Genomic DNA, 14,253 nt, shown 5'->3' on the forward strand with positions numbered 1-14,253 from the left:
TAGGGCTCACCTGTATGAGTCGGAAACAGTCAACCTGCCAGGAAAGCTCTGCTGTTCCCTTTTAAAGCCACGACTGAGAATGAGGAAGCCTGCTGCTTGGTATGAGACCTTGGTCATGGTTAATGTGTTCACTGGGGTCAACCTGTCATAAATCCATTGGTTGCACTCCAGCTTTTCTTATCTGACTCTTTCTCAGTGATAAAGGGCAATGTATGCTCTGTGTGGTTTGTTTATCTCCGGTTTCATCACATCTTGTGCCGGTAATAGACTGCAATGTAAAAACACCTTTGTGTTGTAGATTTTTATTATACTCCCTCCCCTGTATGAAAATGTGTTTTGGTTGAATATAATATCACTTTGTAATGGGATTCAGAATATGCTGGAATACATACAAAAAATATGTAGTGCTGCCATTTGTGAATTCATTCACAGGCATTAGGAAATTTCAAAATTTTTGAGTTAGCAATGTTTTTGTATTTCTATAAAACTATTTATTAATTACGCGACAAAAGAAGGTTTACGATCTTTCCTTGAACAATTTGAGTCTTCAAAGCCACAGAAGAGGCCTCGGAAGTTCCTTTAATCATATACAGTCTATGAAGCTGACAAGGAGCAATGTTATCTAACAAAGAGTAATTGAACTATCCCTCAATAACACCCATAAATTTGATGAAGAGATTTTTTCTTAATCCACAACAAACTATTCTTTAAAACAAAGTGGAAAGTACACATCACAATATCACAAGGATACCTTTGCTTTATGTTTTTATTATAGACTGCAGAAAAACTGATTTTTATATATTAAAACATATTGTTATGTTATATCATATCATATATAATTATATTACATTGAACGAAGTCATTGGCCAAATCCCAATGTCCCCCCTTACAGACTCACGGACATTTTGAGCCCTTTATGAACCCTTTCCGTAAGTCAGCATGGTATGCTGATTTAGCCTAAGGGAATTACCCACAAATCATTGCAATGTGACGTTAAACACAGGGTAACCAGTGGACGCATGGAGAGGTAAAAAAAAAAGGTAAACAAAGAGGACGGCTCATGTGTGTTCAGCCTGTCTTATTAAATTTACTCAGAAACATCAAGAGTTCAAAATGGAACAAAAAAATAAACATGAAATCAGAATATATTTATTTATTTATTCATCAAATATTTGATTTTGTCATTGAAGCTGTTTTGACAAAAACGAGTAAATAGATTATATAAAATTATCTCTCATCTTGTGAGGAAAGAGCCTGGAATACTTTCAAATCAGGGAGTACAAAGTATGAAATAAATACACACAATACATCATATTTCTTGTCGTTTTCATGGTAACGTGATATGTTGCAGCAAAGTGCTGTCCCATTCCTATTTACACCATCTCAAGCCCTCACAGTCTCTCACACTCACCAGGTGACGTCAGTAAGTCCTTGAGGGTTCAGGGTTTGAGGGTTTAGGGGGGACATTGGGATTTGGCCATTGTTTCACGTCGGACGTTTTACAGACGTTACTCAGGCCTCAAGACTTCCGGCGTGCCATAATACCGCTGCGCATACATCAGGTTTGTTTAACCATTTCACCTGCTCGCTGGTTAATATCATAAGTGTATGTACTCAGGCCTTTAAGTACAGCTACGGACAGAGTCATAGGTTCTTTAGTTTTCAGCTCAACCAGCTGTACTATCTACTCCCTTTAAAAACACGTAATTAGCTCCAGAAGTTGTTTAGCAACAGTCGACCATGCTAGTTTGACCTAGCTAACGTCGACTAGCTAATGTGTTGGCACCAACCGCTGGACTCACTCAGCGGGTTATAAGGAATTAACTCATCTTCCATTTCGCTGAATGTGCGACCTTAATGGTACCTTTTGTAAATCAACCATGACTTTATTCAGCCATAACGCTGAACTAGCGGGCTAACGTTATGTAGCTACGTCTCCTGACATCTGGCCTGTTGACGTTGGCTACCTGCTAGCTAACTGGTGTGCTGCAACCTTTAGCTAGTACACTTTAGCTTAACATAAATAACGGAATGCCTCATGCTAAACTTGTGTCTAAATAATGGTATCATAATTATTCACACATGTATATGTCGTAAGCATGACCAGCGTTACGTTTGCAATAGAAGTGTTTGGAATTGGTCCGCGCAATGCATTGTGGTCGGACAGCCCGGGGAACAACAGGCGAATAACCAGTAATAGAGTTGACGTTGGGTTAAAACCATTGCAACAAATGTCAACTTTTATTTGAAGTCCTTAATGTCACTATGTGGTTATTTAACAACTGCTGATTTCCAACGATGCCTCAAAATCTTACCTTAAATCCGCGAAGTTTTAATTGTTCCTGTATTGGCCAAGGGAGTAACAGTGGGACGCTTCTCTGTCATGTCTCTATTATAACTGTATTGGTCCAAGCTGAACTGAAATGACATCTAATAAACACGTGTGTGTGTGTGTGTGTGTGTGTGTGTGTGTGTGTGTGTGTGTGTGTGTGTGATGTGGAGCAGGCGGTGGAGAGTGGACGCTGATGGGGGACGAAAAGGAGACCTGGAAAGTAAAAACTCTTGACGAAATTCTACAGGAGAAAAAACGCAGAAGAGAATTAGAAGAGAAAACAGATCCCAAGCGCCAGAAAAATGTAAAGTATCCCACATTTAATGTAAAGCCCATGTGACCCCTACACGTTGATAAAGTGTTAAAAGTGTCTAATCCTAGCCTCATTTTTATTTGTTGTAGAATTTTCCATTAAAACCTACCATGGTAAGTTTAAAAAGAAATGATTGGAAATGGCGATTGTGTAATAAATGACTACATATAGATTTTATTCTTGGTAATGTTATAATATCTATAAATATGTGTTTATCTTTATTATTATTGAGTGCTTTTATATAAGAGTTGGATAATCCATTCTCTAGTTGCTGTTTCAGAAGCTTTTTTCCAGCACATTGAAACGGTTCCAGTGGGAATGATGCATATTTTTATGTATCAATATATATTTTTTAAAGAAATTGAATAGTGTTGGCTACATTCCAAATAGGCTGGTAGTTGTATTCACTTTCTTATTTCTCATTTTTTAATAAATGTGTTTATTGGGCAGTTGGAGGAAAAAGCAGTTACAAGAAATAAAATATACACGTATTTATTTTCTATTTTCAAAAGTAAACTAAACAGTCTCATTGCCCACCTTTATCCCCTCTTAGGTGTTTTATCCCACAACACAATTGAAACCTGTAGTATGCCTCATTTATTACTCTGAATTAGCTGAGGACATTTTAATAATGCCTCCCACGCTTTAACCACATATTCTGCTCTTCTTGTCTTGCACAGTCCACACAGGGCCCTGTTCCACAGGCGGATGATCGTGAAGCCAAACGAGATACTCCGGAGGAAGGAGAACTACGGGATCAAAAGATGGAAATAACAATTCGTAATTCCCCGTACGCACGGGAGGACTCGACAGAGGACAGGTATTTGCAACTGTAAGAAACTAACATGTGTATTTCTATGGTGGCAGTAGTGTACATGTAATACTTAAGGATTCAAGGATCATTTATTGTCATTATGCAACGCAGGGATGTACAAAGAAATGCAGTTGTAGCCCATTTGCAACACAAGAAAAACATGACAACAAAACAAAAAACACCAAAGTATGTATGTCATGGTTTAAAAATGATGTGCAACAACACAGTGCTGCTGACTCTTTTAGAGACTCACAATGTTTCCTTCACATTTCTACAGGGGCGAGGAAGACGAATCATTGGCTATCAAGCCTCCACAGCAAATAGCAAGAAAAGACAAGTCTCACCACAGAAAGGAGGAGAAGAGAAAAGACAAAAGACGACATCGCAGTACCTCTGCAGAAGGAGGTGTGGAAGTGCTGCTAAATAACATAAACACAAGCATGTTTTATTAAGGATTTTTTTAAGGATCTGCTTCCACTTATGGCTTTTTACTTGTGCAGCAGGGAAACAAGTACGACCCAAAGACAAAGAAAAAGAGCGAGAGAACGAACGCAGGAAGCGTCAGTGGGAGGAGGACAAAGCCCGGAGAGACTGGGAGAGGCAGAAACGGAGAGAGCAGGCCAGAGCTCATTCACGCAGAGAAAGGTGAGCGCCAGCCCTGGAAAAGTACCACATATCAGATTATCTAATGCACAGAAGTGTTTATGCTTTCCACTGGAGTTCAATCAGCATAAATGTTTTTAAATGCCTGTTTTGTTGGAGTAAGTATTCAACTTGCCAGTATGTTAAAGTCTTTGAGCAACATGATCGACAATCGATCGAAATGTCTTTTTCTTTCAAATCTATAGCTTCTGTGCTCTAGTTGTAAATGTGATGTACTAAAGTATCTGAAGTGACACAACAGTAATTGTTAAAAAAAAATCAACATAGTTTATTTAGACTTTTCTCTCACGTTCAGGTGGTAGGATTGTAGGTGTGTTTTCTTTTTTAAGCAATTTAAGTCGAGTCTATGTAAACAATACAGCCTCAAGTGGAACTCAACAACAGTTTGGGTTATTTTATTGCATTACATTAATCATTGAGTACAGCTGTGACGATGACAAAGCAATGCTGCAGCCAGAAACTAACTGTATGTTTGAGTAAGATGCGCTTTATCAACCCAGACTCAAAATTAACAAACATTGACGAGATTGGGCTTTTGGTTGTCTGGACAGACCCCGATTGGATTCTCCTGGGTTTTTTTTGGACCACAGGGACCGCCTGGAACAGCAGGAGCGCCAGCGCGAGCGCGACAGAAAGCTGCGCGAACAGCAGAAAGAGCAACGCGAGCTGAAGGAGCGGGAGAGGAGGGCCGAGGAGCGACGCAAAGAGAGAGACGGTCGGCGAGAAGGTCAGTGAATGAACATGAACGCCCCGCTGGACAAGAGGCACGTCTTTTCATCTCGGATGGAGCCAGGCTAGCACTGTCAGCCTTTATGCTAAGCTAGGTTAAACGGCAGCATTGATGAATAAGAGACTTTCCTGTCCACAGTGCCGTCTCACCATCGGATGCTACCGGATGAGTACGGTGACAAGCCAAAACAAAGTCACAGCCACAGCCGGAGTCCCACACGCATTCCCCGGGACAGATCTGAACTCGGCGAACCACGGAAAAGTGCACGTGAGTTTATACATTTATTGATTGGAATTTCACAGTTTCTAAAAAATGTCTTATTTGAGTTTATTATATTTTTGCTCAACTGTTTCAGCTAGCACTGTCTTCATATCAGATTTTTACTACATTATTATAGTGGCCAAACTAATTAGTTATAACAATATTCCCGCGATATCTAGAGAAAATTTGAAAAATAAATAAATAATGCTATCAGTTAAATTAATCTTAACCTTTTGTTTATTAAACAAAATACGATTGTTGGCAGGTTGAGAGAGTCTGTAAGCATAATGGCGCAGGATTATTTGTGTATTAACATGATATCAATATTTCCTTTTTAAATATAGTTATCGTCAATATCTGTGTGTTGCAAACTTCCGAGTTTCAGCATAACTCCCGCTGCGTTTTGTCAGCAGCGTCGAAGGAGGAGAAGCCAGAGGGCAAAGACCTGCTCGCAGACCTCCAGGACATCAGTGACAGCGAGAGGAAGACCAGCTCAGGAGGCTCCTCCATCGGTAAAGGCTTATAATAACTATATTATAACAATGCATGACCGTTATGCAATGGAGTCGCAGTACTCGGGTTGTCCAATCACTCTGTCATTGTAAATGGGAAGGCCTGACTTCTGTTGTAGGACATTTTCAGTGTTAGTTAAATCGCTTCCAAATATTTTTTCTCTTGTATCTTATTCACCTTGTCTAGCATCGGGATCAGGATCAGGCTCAGATGATGAAGATGACGACGATGAAGAGGAGTCCAGCAGCCAGACTGAGGGTGAAGAAGAGGAAGGGGAGTCTGTTTCGGGCTCGGGACGGTCCGAGCAGAGTGCAGGTAAAACTGTCAAACAAAACCAACTGACTAATGCTGCTGAGTCAGGTCCGGTTACACAGCGTCACGGGTTTAACACGGTGGCTTCCACCCTTTCAGAGGACGTGAGCGAGGACGAGCAGTCAGCGGAAGACTTTGAAGACGAGAGAGAAAATGGGAATCACATACCTGCCGGTAGGTAAACATGTCACCTGTGATTTCTGTGAAGGGACTGTTTCTAATTCTAAGATGATACTGAACCTTTTAAAGGCATGTTTGCAAAGTTATTCTCATGACGTGCAGCGCGACTAAATTGTAATTATTTGCTTTGAGTGTTGTTAAAAGCTTTTTATGTAAACAGTTCATGTCTGGAAACCTTTTTAGAAGGAAGAGTTGTGTGGGCAGTGGGGAGAGATAGTTGCAGCTTGGCTTCGTCTGCTAAATATTTGGAAGTTCATTTATAATTCTTCTTTTGGAAGTTAATAAAATGCTTTCCCAGGATTCATCTCTGCAGGGTTCTTAAAGGCGCAATCTAAGTATAGATCCTATAAAGTTGTTTATTTTTCATGCTATACGTGTTGCTGCAGTTTTGACAGATTTCCCACTTGGCCTCACAGTGCCGGAGTCCCGTTTCGATCACGACTCCGAGGAGAGCGGTGAGGACATGGAGGAAGAGGAGCAGCAGGAGGAGGAGGAGGAGGAGGAAGAGGAGGATGACGACGACACAGGAGAGGGTGACCCCACGCCTCACTCTCAAACTCACTCTCGCTCCCCCACCCCCGAAGAGAACTACATCCCAGATTCCCCTCCAATCTCCCCCGTGGAGCTGAAGAAGGAGCTTCCCAAGTATCTGCCTGCGTTACAGGTCGGTACCAACATGCACGCAAATGTTACATGTAATCGTTGTAATGCAGGTCATACATATGTTGAGGTCTTCAATTACATTGTGTGTTGTTTTGTTCAGGGTTGTCGCAGTGTTGAGGAGTTCCAGTGCCTGAACCGGATAGAAGAGGGAACCTACGGCGTGGTGTACAGGGCCAAGGACAAAAAGACGGGTATGAAAAGAAACCCCGTCGGTCCATTCGCTCTCTGTGTTCTCACACGTGTTTATTAGTGAAACAATGAATACTGCCTCCTGTTTGCAGATGAAATTGTGGCCTTGAAAAGGTTGAAGATGGAGAAGGAGAAGGAGGGCTTCCCCATCACGTCTTTAAGAGAAATCAACACGATCCTGAAAGCTCAGCACCCAAACATCGTCACAGTGAGGGTGAGAGAACTCGAACGTTACTAATTTAGGTATTAACTCTTTTATTGTTATGTGTTGCAGCGAAGTCTAACCTTTGCTTTTACTCTAATATTAGGAAATAGTTGTTGGAAGTAATATGGACAAGATCTACATCGTGATGAACTACGTGGAACATGACCTGAAGAGTCTGATGGAAACCATGAAGCAGCCCTTCCTGCCAGGTAAAGTGACACCGTGTTGAGCTCCGGGTCCATTTCTGTGTGTGGGGTTAAAAAATGGTGCACTGCCTTTTTATGTTGTTTTCCTTTGTGCACAGCTCGGGCTTTAAATCCTCTGCCTCACAGCAGCTCTGTTAAAGCGCGACGCCTCTCTCTCTTTCAGGCGAAGTGAAGACTCTGATGATTCAGCTGCTGCGAGGTGTCCGACATCTCCACGACAACTGGATCCTCCATCGCGACCTAAAGACGTCCAATCTGCTGCTGAGCCACAAGGGTATCCTCAAGGTACAGCATCGCACTGTGGTTCTCACTCGGGCCCTCACAGACTCTACAATTACGTACCACTCATGAATACAGTTGTCCCATTTTTATTACAGGAGATTTAGAATATAGCAGATAGTGTGAACAATGTGGTGTAACCTCTGTCAGATTTTTTCACTTTCAGGGATCTTTGTGATTGAGACGAGTTGAATTTATAAATGAGGAAGTTCACAATTGTTGCCATTATCTGCTATAGTAGCTGCTAACTGGTGTTCTTAGTCCAGCAGTGTCAGATTGATGTTAAACTCAAAGTGAAAGTATGATTATTTAATATAAGCGTTTTCACACGAATGGCAAACACAAGTTTTGCCTTTGGTGTGACAGGCCATGACTGACTGTCTGAAAATGGATTTCCAGTCAGAGTATCAGGAGTATGTCACCTGTAAATTGAGATGGTGTAAACACTCAAGGGCACCGTAATAGTCTTCCACCCCTAGAATGTGACTTCATTAAATATCCCAAAAATGTATGGAAAGAAAAAAGCCTAACCCTTACATTAATGAAATTTATATTTTCTAATTCAAAATCCATCTTTATTTTATACAGAAACTCTTGAAAAAGCCTCTTTTAATCCATCTTTCTCCCGAGCTAGCAGCAATACAACAGTTACACAAACTGCTCATGATTACTAAAAGTCAATTGGAGCGTGAATTTTTGGCAAAATGAACGGAGAGTCCATGTGTAAATAAACAAGGTTTATACAGACTTTTGTCAGGTTGAGTTTTATGGAAGCTGACAATAGAAAATATGAATCATACTGCATCTTGTAGTTTTTCAAATCCAATGAGACATTGCAGTACCATAATGCACCAGGGTTTATGGTCATTTGATCTCCTATGAGACATCAGAGGATCATGAAATGAACACTAATGGATGAATCTTATTCATACTGAGGCATCGGTCTTTTACCCAAAGTGAATTTTACCGGTGTTGATGTGAGCTCACTGTCCCGTACTGTAGATTGGCGACTTTGGCTTGGCCCGGGAGTACGGTTCGCCCCTGAAGCCCTACACCCCTGTAGTGGTGACCCTGTGGTACCGATCACCAGAGCTGCTGCTCGGAGCCAAGGTGAGAATTGCCCTTCACCCTACTCCCACGTAAAAACACCCATGCAATAACTCACAAGTACAAATATTAAGGCCATGTACTTCGGTTACGCCATCTTGATTGATTTGGTTTACCAAAAGATGTATTTCCAAGTGAAGTGTAGTTTTTTAAGATACCAAATACCACTGCAACACGACCCATCAGAGCTAATCCACTTTCACACACACGTCGGGCTCCAACGTAGAAACGTGCCAGGCAGACTGTCTACTTTGTGTTTCTGCGGACTGCCACCGTGTTTGCTCTTCTCTCCACAGGAGTACTCCACAGCTGTGGACATGTGGTCAGTGGGCTGCATATTTGGCGAGCTCCTCACCCAGAAACCTCTTTTCCCTGGAAAATCTGAAATCGACCAAATTAACAAGGTTTTTAAGGTAAATGCCCTCATTTTCCCTTGTAAAACGAAGTAAATCCTCACCGTAAAGGGTAAAGCACTTTGGTTTAGAGCAGGGGTCGGGAACCTTTTTGACTCAGAGAGCCATGAAAGCAAAATATTTGGAAATTTATTTCAGTGAGAGCCATATAATATATTTTAAGACTGAATTCAACTAAATGTGAGTATAATAAGCCTCTGAATTTATTGTTTTAAATAATGTTGTTGTAATACTCACAATTAATGCGACTTCTGCGACTTCTGCCGCTTTACATTCGACCGTTTCATCGATGCAATTTTGTCATTGCAAATTAAGCACACCGCAGAACCTGCTCTCTCCACAAAGGCAAATTCTTCAGTCCATTCGTCCTGAAATGTACGATACTCCTCATCCTTTTTTCTTTTCGCCATCTTCTTCGTCGAAGGGTTAGCTTTGAGCTAACGACCGAGAACACTGAGTCAAAAGGGGGCGTTTACCTGTTTACCCAGCAACGGCCAACGTCAGCTATTATCATCCAATAAAAATAATGGACAATTGCTCCTGCAGCCAACTGCAGCCCTGAACAGGACATGAGCAGTGGAAAATCGATGGATGGATTAAAACAAGTGATAATATTTTATGTTTTATCTGAAAAGCCGAAATCTGCGAGCCAGATGCAATCATCAAAAGAGCCACACCTGGCTCGCGAGCCATAGGTTCCTGACCCCTGGTTTAGAGGCTGTAAATCTTTTGAGTGTGCCGTCTGTCAGAGGAGGTCAGCGTGGAGACGTGTAGTGCACCACAGGGTGGAGCTGTTAGTAGACGTTAACCCAGCTCATGAAGTTCGTATCAAACTGAGAAGATAACTATATAGAGTTGTTTTTTTATAGTAGGGGAGGGAGTCCTTCCGAACCATGCCGTGAACGGCAGCGAGCAGTCACGCTGCTCTGGAACAAGGTAAAGCTGTTTACCTTGGTGACATATTGGAGGTGTCACAATTTTCCGACATTTTCTGCTCTTTGTGGCTGTTGCTGTTTGTACTTTTCCTCCCTGCAATGATATAAACCCACCAAATAGAGCAGTATATGTCCATGTATGGTTAATTAGACCTGTTTTTCTTTAAGAGCAGCGCTGCTTTATAACCATAAAAGCAACCCGCCTGCTACCAAGTGGAAAACTTTTATTGTGAAGCTGCAACAGCAGGAGATTTGTGTGCATCAGCAGTAACGCTCTGACACCTTTTTGAAAGCAATCAGGAAACAGTAAAAAAAAAAGGCTGATGTGAAAGTACAAACAGGAATGCAGGAGTGAAATTAAACTCCAGGGCGCAGAGATTCAGGGAAGAGCAACAAAGGAACTGAGATCAGAAAGCAAAGAGACTTTCTCTCTGGTTCTCCAGCACAGACGCACGAGTTTAGACGCTGAGGACACAGCTGAGGGGAGGAGACGCTAACGGGCCGGCCCTGCTTATGATCTGCTTACAGCATGACGGCCTCGGGGACTGATGTCATTCAGGCCTCCCAAGTCATCCTACACTCTTTACCAGTTCTGAATTGAAGTATTGAAATGCACTTAGGACTGGTTTATTGCCATGTCTGTGGTCGATGAATACTCTTGCCAAAGGGGAAATATCTCATATCCATCTCTCCTTGCACTAACAATATGCCGTCTGCTGACTTGTGTGTGTTGTCTGCAGGATCTGGGGTCACCCAGCGAGAAGATCTGGCCCGGCTACGGCGAGCTGCCCGCTGTGAAGAAGATGACTTTCACAGAGTATCCCTACAACCACCTGCGAAAACGCTTCGGAGCGCTGCTCTCAGATCAAGGCTTTGACCTCATGAACAAGTAGGATTCTTGAGGGCTGCCTCATTCCACACACAAGACACCACATTGCACCTCTCTCTCACACACACACACACACACACAGACACGCTGCACCGTGTCCTCGCTACACTGCAGTCAGTCTGGCGACTAACCACCACAGCTCTTGCGGTCTGATGAGTACACAATAGCGTATTGTGTTATTTTCCATCCATTATGGTTATAACGCAGACCAATATCAATAAAAAGGCAAATATCAACCACGCATATCCCGAACAATCAGAATGAATCCTACAGTGGACACTTGGATGAACCCATTGTTGCCCGGTCAAGTGCTGTTACTCTTTCCAGCTGTTATGAGTCAGTCAGCACATTTCTGGCAAGCTGCCTTAAAACATGACAACGGTAGCGGACGAGTAATTCATCAACTTGGCTAAGCAACAGTCCCGTTCCACACGCACACACTCACCATGGCGAGGCTCCACGCTACAGAGTAATGGGTTCATGATTCTTTTTTGCACATTCCGTAGAGCAGCATTGTTTAGCAAAGAACAGAGACGAGCTTTTCAGCTCTCCTGTAAGACCGTCACCCACTCAGAGAGACTTCTGCACACACCTGTAAATGAAAACCGAACCGCCCGGTTACCAAACAGCTGCAGTGGACGGCCAACAGCGTGTCCAGCGTGGAGGGATCACGGTTCAGTGGAAGGCTGGCGCGCATCCAGCGCAGCTGCAAAACCTCCAGCTGTCAGAAGACTCATGAGGCGTTGACACAGGGACGGATTCATACCTCAGGGGGTCAACACGTAGAGGAGTGCTGTTTGAAAGGAAGTTAAGAGGTGTCGTTGGGCAGGTAGACATCACAGAGCGGTTTGAAATATCACACCTCCCTGTGTGGGGACGTGTTTGAGGATCGGGGGCCTTTGGTGTCCTGAGTTTGCTTTATTTACTACTTCAAACTGTAGGAAGCGAGAGTCAGAGATTCCTTCCACATAAAATACAAAGACAATGTGCTCAGTAAAACCTTTTCACGCTGGTGTTCCCACTCACACAGGGAAGATTCCGATCTGGCACTTTTTTGTAGAAGGCCACTTATCACAATTGAGCAGCTCCCCATTGTGCTGTGTTGATCCTGTCATAACCAATTAGGACTCCTCGCACAAACCCAGTGGTCCCTCGTGTCCGGCCGGCACCGTGTGTCCAGATTGTCTGTCTAGACTTAGTTTAGTTAATACAGACGATATTAAATGTTCTAAAAAAAAAACCACTATTTTAGAGTGGGGATTCCTACACATGGCACAAATAAAGTTTTACCGTTTTGAATGATTACGCAACACACAGACTTTTCTGTGTAAGGAATAAAAGTCCACACAACAATGTCAGCTGCCTGTTACCTGTGCTTCTGTATTGAAACGTGTCTGAAGTGAAATTAGCTTCTCCATAGTAACACGAGCGTCCACTGTTTTTCCAGATTCCTCACCTACTGCCCCAGTAAGAGGATTCTATCGGACGAGGGGCTCAAGCATGAGTACTTCCGCGAGACGCCGCTGCCCATCGACCCGTCCATGTTCCCCACCTGGCCGGCCAAGAGTGAGCAACAGAGGGTGAAGAGAGGCACCAGTCCTCGTCCACCCGAGGGAGGACTGGGCTACAGTCAACTGGTAAGGACATTAGGCTCCACTTTCTCCATTACACACGGCTACCAGGCTTTCCGAACGCCGTCCATGTTAAATAGATTACAGACCTACAGGCTTCTGCTTTGTGTCCGGGTATTTCCTCCTCGTGTTTTCCATGATGAGTGCCCTTTAGGCCATAATTTCTTCAGCAGTGGTGCTACCCACCCAGAAGCTTCAGGCTGATACTGATGCGTTTCAATATAAGATGAATATTTGCACAATAAATTAGACCGTTTCATGCCAGAAGTTTTAAGTTGTTTATCTCTGCATTATTCTTTTGGAAAAGCTTGTGAAAACAAACTTTGGTACATTAAAACTCTATAAAATACCTATAAAAATATGAATTATAAACATGTTAATGCATACTTGTATGGAATACAATCAATAGGTCAAAGGTAACCAGTGTTGTGTTGATCAGTTCTCTAATAAATATGTAAGAAATGAAACGGCAGGACATCAGAAGAGTAATGAAACTGACTGCGGTCATTAACCGTGAGTTAACTTTGTTTCCATAATCTCCTCAGGCCGGCGATGACGACCTCAAAGACACGGGCTTCCACTTGACAACCAGCAACCAGGGAGTGTCTGCAGTCGGTCCAGGATTCAGCCTCAAGTTCTGAGCCCAAAACTCTGCAGGACACCTGGCTGTCCAGCTGAGGAAGCGAGAGCGAAGAGATCTGGTACTCGTTGTTCTTTCGGAGTTGGGACAGTGTCACTGGTACACAGCTATGAACCAGATAAATATCTGAACATTTGCAACTGTTACCAAATAGTCAGGACTGTCTCACAGCAAAGACTGGTGGCTCAAGCATGTCGAATCTTCCGAATTTTTCGCTCGACTTTTTTCGGCTTCTCAAACCATTTTTAAATGTGTCCATTGTAGCTCTTAAAGAGGAGACGCGACCGTACATCTGTTAGACGTTTAGCTCTCATCTTTGACTTTTGTTTTATTTTCCCTTTTTATATTTCATGAGAGAGGAGCAGATTTTCTAAACGGTTGGTATTTCCTGGCTGCCTGAGCTACTGTATAATGATGCAGCGTTGGCTGTGTTTTCCATCCAGCATTATGCTCGAAATTTACTTAGGACTGTCGGTGTCACTTGATGGCAGCGGGATGATGTTTTTGCAAGAAATAAAGTTTGAAACTTTGTTTTGTCTACCGTTTTCACTATATTTATAAACTCTGTCCAAGTTATGCAAACACAACCGCACACTGCCAGAGGAGAGAGAAAAATGAAGGGAAGTCGAGCCTAAAAAAAAAAAAAAAATCCAGCCTTGAACCCAACTTGGTAGTCGCTGTCCAAAAGTGATGTCATTCTTTGCACTGCACACTTTGTCTCAGTACTTTGTTCTTTCAGGGGGAAAGAGGCCCAGACTTTGCTCTGCTGTTGGTTTTAAATGGCTCTGCGACTTCAGAATCAAAGCTATAAATTCTTTTGATTTTGAGCCGAAGACAAACAAACATTACAGTACCGTTTTATTCCCGTCCCGCTCGCTGCTTTCACAGGAACAGGCACAGAAAAGAAAAACCCTCGTCTTGGGATGTCTAAAGCTGGCGCTAAAATGGAAATGTTCATTTATCACTTTTATACATCCC

At 42.7% G+C, this 14,253-nt stretch overlaps 1 protein-coding gene across 18 annotated transcripts; it reads left to right on the plus strand.

The window, feature by feature from the left end:
- The first annotated feature begins 1,480 nt into the window (after positions 1-1,480).
- cdk11b (cyclin dependent kinase 11B) lies at positions 1,481-13,806 on the plus strand. 18 transcript variants are annotated; one of them, XM_076092719.1, is made up of 22 exons: positions 1,481-1,562; positions 2,506-2,636; positions 2,735-2,758; positions 3,326-3,477; positions 3,571-3,645; positions 3,737-3,864; positions 3,960-4,104; positions 4,674-4,849; positions 4,991-5,119; positions 5,524-5,625; positions 5,813-5,941; positions 6,038-6,112; positions 6,505-6,782; positions 6,882-6,972; positions 7,063-7,184; positions 7,279-7,384; positions 7,545-7,666; positions 8,663-8,770; positions 9,064-9,180; positions 10,856-11,004; positions 12,452-12,641; positions 13,181-13,806. In XM_076092719.1, exons 2-22 carry the CDS (start codon positions 2,526-2,528, stop codon positions 13,274-13,276), a joined length of 2,625 nt encoding a protein of 874 aa, XP_075948834.1. In that variant the 5' UTR covers positions 1,481-1,562; positions 2,506-2,525; the 3' UTR covers positions 13,277-13,806. The 18 variants fall into 18 exon arrangements, 17 of the variants coding, with proteins under 17 accessions (XP_075948834.1, XP_075948856.1, XP_075948835.1 ...); XM_076092741.1 differs by having other exon boundaries at positions 6,535-6,782; XM_076092720.1 differs by having other exon boundaries at positions 5,527-5,625.
- Positions 13,807-14,253: the final 447 nt, after the last annotated feature.

The sequence above is a fragment of the Anarhichas minor genome, unplaced genomic scaffold (assembly GCF_050575085.1).
Source record: "Anarhichas minor isolate MPS153535 unplaced genomic scaffold, ASM5057508v1 ptg000003l, whole genome shotgun sequence".
In the NCBI taxonomy this organism is placed as follows: Eukaryota; Metazoa; Chordata; class Actinopteri; order Perciformes; family Anarhichadidae; genus Anarhichas; species Anarhichas minor.

Coding starts and splice junctions, on each gene's coding strand:
- cdk11b (XM_076092719.1), top strand. CDS start 2,526: ATGGGGGACGAAAAGGAGACCTGGAAAGTAAAAACTCTTGACGAAATT. Junction 5,626..5,812: donor CTCAGGAGGCTCCTCCATCG/GTAAAGGCTTAT, acceptor CACCTTGTCTAG/CATCGGGATCAGGATCAGGC. Junction 7,185..7,278: donor CAAACATCGTCACAGTGAGG/GTGAGAGAACTC, acceptor CTCTAATATTAG/GAAATAGTTGTTGGAAGTAA.